Genomic DNA, 10,006 nt, shown 5'->3' on the forward strand with positions numbered 1-10,006 from the left:
TTGCAGCATTACTAACAACAGTGAAGACACAGAACTAACCAAAGTGTCCATTGACAGATGAATGGATAAAGAAATTGTGTGTGTGTTTATATATACATACACACACACACACCCACGGGAGTTCTATGCAGCCATAAAGAGGAATGAAATTATGGCATTTGCCAGTAAATGAATGGAAAAGGAGAATAATATACTAAATGAAATAAGCTAAGAGAGAAGGGCAGAATATCATAAAGGGAAGATCAAGAAGCAGAGTGGAAGGATGGGAAAGGGGAGACAAAACAGAATGAATTCTTAAAAAAACACATTATGTGCATATATAAATATACCACAGAAAATTTCACCCTTCTATATAAGTAAAAAGAACCAATCAAATATAAATAAATAGACAAGTGAAAGGAAGTCTAACAGAGGCAGGGAAACAAGGAGGGGAGGGAAAAGAGGAGGAAAAGTAGGGGATCATGAACTGAAATCAAATTCTACGCATATATAAGTTGGTTGGGATGAACCCAACTACTATGTATAACTATAAAGCTCTAATAATTTTTTAAAATATTTTTTTAGTTTTTGATGGACATTTATTTTTTTATTTATTTGTATGTGGTGCTAGGAATCGAACCCAGTGTCTCACACATGCTAGGCAAGCGCTCTATCACTGAGCCACAACCCCAGCCCCTCTAATAAATTTTTAAAAATATATACATATATATGTACACATAATGGAATATTATTCAACCTTAGAAGGAAATTCTGTCACTTAAGATGACATGGATATTATGCTAAGTGATGTAAGCCAGACACTGAAAAGAAAATACTGCATTATCTCACTTACATATGGAATTTTTTTAAAAAAGCTGGGCAAGAGGGCTGGCGTTGTGACTAAGTGATAGAGTGCTTGCCTAGCATGTATGAGGCACTGGGTTTGATCCTCAGCACCACATTAAAAATAAATAAATAAATAAAGGTATTGTATCCATCTACAACTGAAAATATTAATTTAAAAAAAAAAAAAAAGGGCTGGGGATGTGGCTCAAGCAGTAGCGCGCTCGCCTGGCATGCGTGCGGCCCGGGTTCGATCCTCAGCACCACGTACAAAACAAAAAGATGTTGTGTCCGCCGAAAACTAAGAAATAAATATTTAAAAAAAAAAAAAAAAAACGGGGCCCAGTGCCACACACCTATAATCCCAGCCAACTCAGGAGACTGAAGCAGAAGGACTGCAAGTTCGAGGCCAGCCTCAATAACTTAGTAAGGCCCTAAGCAACTTCACAAGATCTGGTCTCAAAATTAAAAAAAAAAAAAAAAAAATTAAAAGGGCTGGGGATGTAACTCAGTGGTAAATCATCCCCAGGTTCAATCTACAGTACCAAAAACATAAATAAAATTTAAATTATAAGTAATAAAACAGAATGGTTGGGAATATAGCTCAGTGGTAGAATGTCCCTGGGTTCAATCTCCAGTACTGGGGCAGGGGTGGAAGGGACACCTTCCACCTTTGGTCAAAGAACCAACTTTAGGAAGCTTTCCTCATATATATATTTTAAATATCCTTTGGTTCTCCCAAGTTCCCCTAGAGAACATGATGGGTATTAAACCAAGAGAAGGGAACACCAGTGACTAGGACTCCCTTGCTTTCTACCAAAAAATGTCCATTAGCATGAAGTTAGCTAATGTATCCAAAGTGCAAAGGGAAATATGTACTGGAAAGGAGAACTGGCTGCTATGAAAGAAAATAATTGGTAAGGCTTTTCTAAGGGTGTGCCACTTACTTTTCATGGTTTATCTTTATTCTTTTTTATTGATTGATTAACTGATTGATACTGGGGATTGAACCCAGGGGCACTTAACCACTGAGCCATATCCCCAACCCTTTAAAAAAATTAAATTCTTTTTTAATTGTCAATGGACTTTATTTTGTTTATTTATATGCCGTGCTGAGAATCGAACCCAGTGTCTCACACATGCTACGCAAGCGCTCTACCACTGAGCCACAATTCCAGCCCCACATTTTTTTTATTTTAAGACAGGGCCTCACTTGCGATTCTCCTGCCTCAGGATTACAGGCCTGCGACACCACGAAATATTAGACTTATGAATACAGAAATATTAGACTTATGAGAGAGATGTAGTAGATATTGTAGTAGATATTTTTGGTGCTTTATAGATGTCCCTGTGGTCACTTTTTTTTTTTTTTTAAGAGAGAGAGAGAGAGAATTTTTTAATATTTATTTTTTAGTTTTCAGCCGACACAACATCTTTGTTTGTATGTGGTGCTGAGGATCGAACCCGGGATGCAAGCATGCCAGGCGAGCGCACTACTGCTTGAGCCACATCCCCAGCCCCCTGTGGTCACTTTTGATTTCAGCTGCAGGGGAAATTCTGTATAAGTTGACAGCATCTCTTCTCAAAACCTTCTGGGTCTCCCCGATTTTTCTGCCCCGAAGCTCCCTCTTCTAGAAAGCTCACTCAGACCTTCAGCAGAGCAGCTCAGAAGTACAGGGGGCATTGGTGGGCATAATATTCATCCCATGAATTATCAGCCTTTTCTATCTATATTATTACAACTACCACCGTGATCCTAGGGGAAATAGCAGAAACCACTGTCCAGACTAATCAGTGTCTCACCATCCACCATCGTTTTGTGTTTTTTTTTTTTTTTTCTTTTTAATGTACTGGGGGTTGAACCCAAGGGTGCTTTACCACTGAGCTACATATTCAGCCTCTTTTTTTTTTTTTTATTCTGAGACAGGGTCTCACTAAATAGCTGAGGCTGGCCTCGAACTTGCGATCTTCCTGCCTCGACCTTCCGAGTCGGTGGGAAGATAGGTGAGCATCACCGAACCCGTTCCCTGCGACCCCTCACGTTGATGTACACCTAGGTAGGTGGAAATCTGGGCCACTTGCCTTACCCTTCCGATTCTCTTGCTTAGGGCCCACTATCACTTGCTGAGAATGGTAACACTGAAATGAAAGACGGCACAAGACGGAAGCCAAATCCAAGGCGGAGGCTGCGCAGGCGCAGAGAGGAGGCCGGCTTCGCTCACAGTTTCATCCAGGACTCTCCCATACAGGGGCTCTCCTAAACAGCCCCCAGAACTCCCCTTACTTGTGAGGCCCTCAAATTGTTCAGGAAAGTGTGGGAGCCTACATTCTGAGGCCGCCGGGCCTCCCTTCCTTCTCCGCCCAGGGCCTGGTCGAACCTGAAGAGAAGGTGCCGGTCCCAGCCAAGGAACCAGGACAGTAAAGGCTGCCAGGTCGCTCAGAATCAGCCTTCCTCGCCACCATTCTCACCTCTTTGTCTGCCGCCTTCTCCTCAATGCCCAGCAATGCGTACAAGTCCATATGTAATAGTTCCTTGGTCACCGCCATGGTTCCAGCCTTGACGGTGCTCGTACTACAATTCCCAAGAGCCCAAGCATGTGCAGGGACCGCAGGCTCCGAGCAGGCCTAGTGGCGCTTAGCCCCCTGGGAATGGTCGTGTTCCGGGTCAGGCTTGACTGACTCTGAGGGACCGCGCAGCCGTAAATGAACTACGGCTCCCGGCAGCCCCCGCTCCCGCCTGTGCCGCGCTCGGGCGCAGGCGGTGAGTCTGGATTCCCCCAACTCAAGGCCGAGGCGGGATCGCGCAAGTGGGCGTGTAGGGCAGGACGTGGGTGGGTGAACTTCCTAGGGGCTTGGTCCTGAAAGGTTTGACTTCAATCCTCCGTTTTCTGCACCGCCGGGAGCCGCGATGGAGAGTAGGTGCTATGGTTGTGCTGTCAAGTTCACCCTCTTCAAGAAGGAGGCGAGTCTTCTCCCAGAGGGCTAAAGGGTTAGGGAGGGCGCGAAGCGAAGGGAAAAGCATGAGATTTACGGTCCAAAGATTCGGTGTTGTGGGTTCTTTCCAGCGCTCCCTCGCTTTCGGGGTTGATGCGAGGTTCCAGTGAGGTGCTGAAGGTGAGAGCACCCTAAAGCTTGTTAACGTCATTTTTTGAAATTACACTTTTCTGTAACGTAAGTGTAGCATCCAACTGTTGCCTTCCCACTCCGTTCCTCCCCCGCGCGGTTTTAATACCTTGGGACAGTTGTCCTGCTCATTATTCTCTCTGCTTTGAAACCTTCCCCATACAGCAGCCTGCCATTACCCTTGTTTCTTGAGTTAGATGATCACACTCCCCTATCGTCCCAGGGCACCATGTCAAAGGCTCTCTTGTCCTCAACACAGACCTACCAGGTTATCATGGTAAAATACTGCTTTTCTGTGCCTGAACCAGATGTGATAATTTAATGGCATACAGGGAGGCAGGACATTTTAGAATCCTGGATTTTTGAGTCTGTTCAAATTTGAGCTCTGCTGTTTTATCATGGAGTGACCTTGGTTTGGGCAAATCATGTAATTTTTGTTAAGTACTGAGCTTAGTGCCTGGCACACAGTAAGTACTTAATAAATGGAGGCCATTGTTATCATCCCATCCTGAGCTAAACCTCCCTCTATCTATTCCAGAGCAGAGAAGGCATGAGCCCTGCACTGTCTGATTCTCCTTTGTTAAAGAGTCAGTGACCTGAAACACAGGGTTTGCCTTCTACACCCCTCCCCAGGCACGCAGTTGAAGGTGGTTGAAAGCATGGGAATTTTGTTTGAAGCTTTATGTGATTTGAATAAGGGACTGGAAACCAAGGAATTGCTTTACCCTCTGTCCCAATCCTTTTCCTCCTCCTAATATCTGGTCACAACCTCTCTGTCCTCTCTCTGAATACTCAAGAGTACCAGGGAGGAGCCCATATGGGTAGATAACAGATGGATCCTCCTGCTTCATATTTCTTGTAGTATGGCTGTAAGAATTGTGGCCGGGCCTTCTGTTCCGGCTGCCTCAGCTTCAGTGCAGTGGTACCTCGGACTGGTAACACCCAACAGAAAGTCTGCAAGCAGTGCCACGAGGTCCTGACCAGGTAAGAAGTCAGTATGGATAAGGGCTTCACCAAGTACAGCAGTGAGCATCTGGACAGCCCTTGCAACCTTGTGCTGTATAGCCAGAGGTCAGCCCAGGAAGTGTTTGGGGTGGAGGTGGGGACACTGACTGGGATGGCAGGACTTCTGATACCAGATTTCTTCTCTACAGAGGTTCTCCTGCCAATGTCTCCAAGTGGTCACCACCCCAGAACTATAAAAAGTAAGTATTAAAGGAAAAAATAATGAGGACAGGGAAAAGACAAGGGAGCATAGGTAGGACTCTTCTCCTAGTCTATAGTTCAAGTAAGTTCAGGGTCAGGAGATTTTTTTTTTTTTGGTACCAGGGGTGCTTAATCCACTGAGCCATATCCTTGGCCTTTTTTTATATTTTATTTAGAAATAGGGTCTCACTGAGTTTATAACTACCTCACTAAGTCGCTTAGGCTGGCTTTGAACTCTCAATCCTCCAGTCTCAGTTCCCAAGCTGCTGGGATAACAGGCATGCACCACCACACCTGGCTAGTGCTGCCATGCCCAGCCCTGGACACCCTCTTTAACTCAGAAAGTAGCTTATCACCATCTCCCCAGTACGAGCACTTGGCAGAACTTGCCCTCTCAACCAGACCCTCTATTTGGTAAGCAGGGCTGGGCTGCAGGGTGACAGCAGCAAGAGCCATAGAAAATTTCCTACTGCAGGACTCCCTAGATGCCTAGAAATAATTTGAATGGGAAACAGTGAATGGGTGCCTTCAGTCCTCACTTCTGCCTTCAAGCACCTCTATCTCTTATCGTGCTAGACGTGTGGCAGCCTTGGAAACCAAGCAAAAGCCCAGCACCTCCAGGAGCCAGGCACTGACCCAACAAGACCAAGTCATTGCTGAGCGCCTAGCACGACTCCGTCAGGAGAACAAGCCAAGTGAGTGGAGGCAGGCGGGGTAGCCAAAAGGACAGTCTAGAGATTCTGAGATTGAGGTTCCTCTGGCCCTTACCTGGCTCCCCCTATGCCAATTGCAGAGTCAATACCCTCACAGGCAGAGATAGAGGCACGGCTGGCTGCACTGAAGGATGAAACCCAGGGTTCTATCCCTTCTGTCCAGGAGATGGAGACTCGGCTTGCTGCCCTTCAGGGCAGGGTTCTGCCTTCTCACACCCATAGGCTGGTGAGTGCTAAGGCTTGGGAGGGAAGGGATTCCTAGGGAAAGGATCCAGAAGAAGCTCAGATACATGTATGATCATATGCTTTACAGGAATTGGTAAAGCCTCCCACCCCTACCTCCTGAGCCTCAGGCCTGCTGCCAGGCCAAGGAACAAGGGACAAGCAGCAAGATTGAGTGGGTCAGAAAAAAGTGGACACAGTCCTGTTGGGGACTGCCAGACCTACTTGATTAAGACAAACCTTTGCCTGGTCTTTGAGAACTCCTCAGCATCCACCCCTGACCCAGGATACTTCTAGGCTTTATGTGGCTTTTACCTTACTCCCACTCCCCACTGAGGTTCCCTCCTCTGGGCAGGAACATCTGACAGCAGACACCAGGACACAGGATCAGCAGACACAAGATCTGCTAACACAGCTGGCAGCTGAGGTGGCTATTGATGAGAGCTGGGAACAAGAAGGTCCAGGTAACCCCTCTACTTAGCTCCTCCAGGAACATGCCCCATCTCTTCCCCCAAATGGGAGAGGCTCTGCTATCCACCCTCTGGAGATGAATATAAAGTAAAGAATGACCAACATCATAAGAACTATCATTTATTGAGTATTTACTCCAAAGGGAGCTAATGTAGGCCTAGTGTTTAAGTGCATGGGCTTTAGAATCAGACAGTGATCCCCATTTCTACCACATACTAATTGTGTGATCTTGGGCAAGTTATTTGACCTAAATCTCACTCTCATCATATGTAAAATGGAGGTGTATATGGTAAAAACCTACCTCACAGGGAAGTCATGAGGAGCAAATGAGATAATCCAATAGTTCTTGGGACCATACCTGGCTCATAATATAAGTGTTCATTGAGTGTAGTGAGTGTTCTCTATAATGATGATGATATAAAAGAAGAGGCTATTCAAAATTAAATATAATTTAAAGTTCATTTGCTTAGTGTTACCAGCCGTATTTCAAGTGTTCAATACTCACATGAGTTCATGGCTACTACCTTATGGGATAGATAAGGGACATAATATACACTGTTTCCTTCATCATAGAAAATTCTTTTGGACAGTGTTTTCTGAAAGCTTCAGAGAAGTAGTTCTCAACCGTGGATGATTTTACCCTCCAGGGTACTTTTGAAAATGTCTAAAGACTTTTTGGTTATCACAACTTGGGGGATATTATTGGCATCTGGTGGGTAGAAGCCCAGGATGCCATAAGCCACATCCTGCAATGCATAGGTTAGCCTCTCCACCACAACAAAGAATTATCTGGTCCAATGTGTCAATAGAACTAAGACTGAGAAACCTTGCTTACAGACACAATTTCATGGACCAACCTCAATAATTTTGAGGTATGTACTATTATTGCCCATATATAAATGAGGAAACTCAGGCATGGTGAGCTTAAGGAACTTGACCAAGGCCACATAGTTCTTAAGTGGCAGGGATGGGCCTTGTACCCAAAGCTGTCTGGTTTCAAACCTCTTGCTCTGAAACTCTAGGCTAAAGGTGATCATGTCAGAGCCACACCCACTCTGGTAAAGTTCTTCCTACCCAGTGATATATAAAATCTCAGCTTCAGTCATGCCTTCTTTGTGCTGCTCCCAGGGAAGTCTAATTCCAGCCCTGAATGGCAGAAACTGGCTGAACTTTAGCCTCCTCATATCCTAATCCTTTAGGGCAGTGATTCTGAAACCATGGGACATCCAGCCCATACATATCAGTGGGGTGGGGATGGATGTGGTTGAAAAAATATGTCCAAAATTGCTAATTTTTAACATTTGAAAAATCGGAGGAAATACTAATCTTATTTGTAATATAAGTCACATGTGCTAGGGCTGAGCACAAAGCTGATAATGTATAGTTTTAAAAAAGTTGAGAAATGGGCTCAGTGACTTATGGGGGAGAAATCTTAGAATGCCTCTTCTTCCCTGACTGCATTACTTCTTCCAGCTGCCTCTCTCCAGAATGACCTCAACCAGGGTGGCACAGGAAGCCAGCACACTAATTCCCAGGGGCAGGCCAGTTGGTCCCTGGAGAAGGAGAAGACCAGGCTGCTGGCTGAGGCAGCAGTTGAGCTACGGGAGGAGAATACAAGGCAGGAACGGATCCTGGCCCTTGCCAAGCGACTGGCTGTGCTGCGGGGACAGGACCCTGACAAAGGTAAAGGCTGGAGTCAGCTGCTCACTAGTGTCTGTTGATCACAGCCTTCCCCTGCACTCAGGCCAAGCTCTCCTTCCCAGGGCTAAGTCAGGTGCTAGAGGTCCCTATGCCCAGAGATCTATTGAGCCTTGCCCAGAGCCATGAGGAATGAACTGGGGCAAAGCAGTAGATGAGGAATCAGTGGCAGCCATCAGGTAGGGGGACCTTCAGTCCTTTCAGGTGCTGAGGCTTCTTTTCCTGCCCTGCTCCTTAAGGCTACTTCATTAATGGTCCAGCCTTGTAGGGTTGGGACAGGGAGGGACAAGTTCTGAACAGGGGTGGCTAATGAGGCTCCTCAGCTCTGGAACAAACCCTGGGAAACAAACCATTTCCAGAAGAGGACAGTAGTTTAGGTGAAATCTCTCACCCTCACTCTTCCTCCCATTTCCATCTCTCCCTCATTCAAGTGACCCTTCAGGACCTCCGCCTCCCAGACAGTGATGATGAGGAGGATGAGGAGACAGCCATCCAGAGAGTCATGCAGCAGGTAGGCCTGGCTTACCCATCCAGCCACCCCTGTCCTGTTTCTGCCTCATAGCTGCTTGGCCCCATTCACCTGGCCTCCATTCTGGGGTAGCCATTCTGCAGCTCCTGTTCAAGTTGGGGTCCTTGTGTCCCTGTGACCCAGATTTGCCCCTTGGCCCCCTGAGATGGGGAATCAGCAGCCATAGGCAAGAAGTAAAGGAAGAAGAGAAGCCAAGGCTACAGCACAGAAATACTGGGAGAAGGGCCTGGAGCAGGGAGTAGTACCCTTTCACCTGTTCACAGCTCACTGAAGAAGCTGCCTTGGATGAGGCAAGTGGCTTTAACATCCCTGTGGAGCCAGCTTCCCGACCCCAGGCCCCACCCTGCAGAACAGAGCCTAAGGTGAGAAAAGCCCATAGCCTTCCTTCCTACCTGGCTGATTGCTCCTATCATGTATCTTACTTCCTGTATTCCTCTCTGGTCCCTGAAGGCCCAAGTCATGGCTCCCAGGCCAGAGGCTAAGGAAGAAGAACTTCCCTGGTGCTGCATCTGCAATGAGGATGCCACCCTGCGATGTGCTGGCTGTGATGGAGACCTCTACTGTGCTCGGTGCTTCCGGTGGGTACAGGTAGAATGTTCTGTGGAAAGGCTCGAGAGTTGCCTACAATCCCTGATCTGCATCCCTTTGCTCCACAGGGAGGGCCATGATGCCTTTGAGCTTAAAGAACACCAGACATCAGCCTACCATCCCCAATATACTGGCGGACAGTACTGAGGAAACCCCGACCCTCCTGGAAAGGTGGTCCTATAGACATCCTGCAGGCTGGCAGTGATGCCCTGAGGGCATCAATGAGACAGCAGATCAAGTCTACTGATGATGGATACACCCCTTCCTGAGCCTCAGTGTCCCCTGGAAAGAGGAAAGATTCCATTTGAAACAATGAGTGGAAAAGCCAAAGGGAAAAAGTAGGGTCCCTCCTCCAAGAAGCCTGGACTAGAAGTAAGAGGCATGATGTTCTAGAAAGACCAAACTGAATCTAAGGGTGAGTCCTGTAGCCTGGCTCCAGGGCCCGTTCCCCTACCTGGCACATAGTAGATCTAATAAAGTATATGTATTCATTGGGCTCAGCATCTACCCATATCTCTCTCTTTCTAGCAATGCTGAGGATTGAACCTAGTCTTTGCCCATGCTAAATACATGCTCTGCCACTGAGCTACCCCACCCTCAGCATCTCTTATCTCTAGAACCTAGTTGACCCCGA

General features: G+C 46.7%; 2 protein-coding genes across 2 annotated transcripts in view; one reads left to right on the top strand and one right to left on the bottom strand.

Moving 5' to 3' along the window:
* Positions 1–3,461, bottom strand: part of Dnajc17 (DnaJ heat shock protein family (Hsp40) member C17) — a 36,799-nt gene extending 33,338 nt beyond the window's left edge. Inside the window, exon 1 of the mRNA XM_027925394.3 lies at positions 3,292–3,461. Within this exon, the coding sequence (XP_027781195.2) occupies positions 3,292–3,369 (78 nt within the window). The 5' untranslated portion in view covers positions 3,370–3,461. The remainder of the gene's footprint in view (positions 1–3,291) is intronic.
* A 149-nt stretch (positions 3,462–3,610) lies between these two features.
* On the top strand, positions 3,611–9,868 carry Zfyve19 (zinc finger FYVE-type containing 19). The gene is made up of 11 exons (XM_027925384.2): positions 3,611–3,784; positions 4,808–4,929; positions 5,100–5,150; positions 5,728–5,846; positions 5,945–6,090; positions 6,442–6,550; positions 8,031–8,240; positions 8,687–8,766; positions 9,048–9,146; positions 9,235–9,362; positions 9,441–9,868. The coding sequence occupies exons 1-11, from the start codon at positions 3,731–3,733 to the stop codon at positions 9,517–9,519; spliced, it is 1,197 nt and encodes a 398-aa protein (XP_027781185.1). The 5' UTR covers positions 3,611–3,730; the 3' UTR covers positions 9,520–9,868.
* The last annotated feature ends 138 nt before the right edge of the window (positions 9,869–10,006 follow it).

This window comes from Marmota flaviventris, chromosome 2, assembly GCF_047511675.1.
Source record: "Marmota flaviventris isolate mMarFla1 chromosome 2, mMarFla1.hap1, whole genome shotgun sequence".
Classification (NCBI taxonomy): domain Eukaryota; kingdom Metazoa; phylum Chordata; class Mammalia; order Rodentia; family Sciuridae; genus Marmota; species Marmota flaviventris.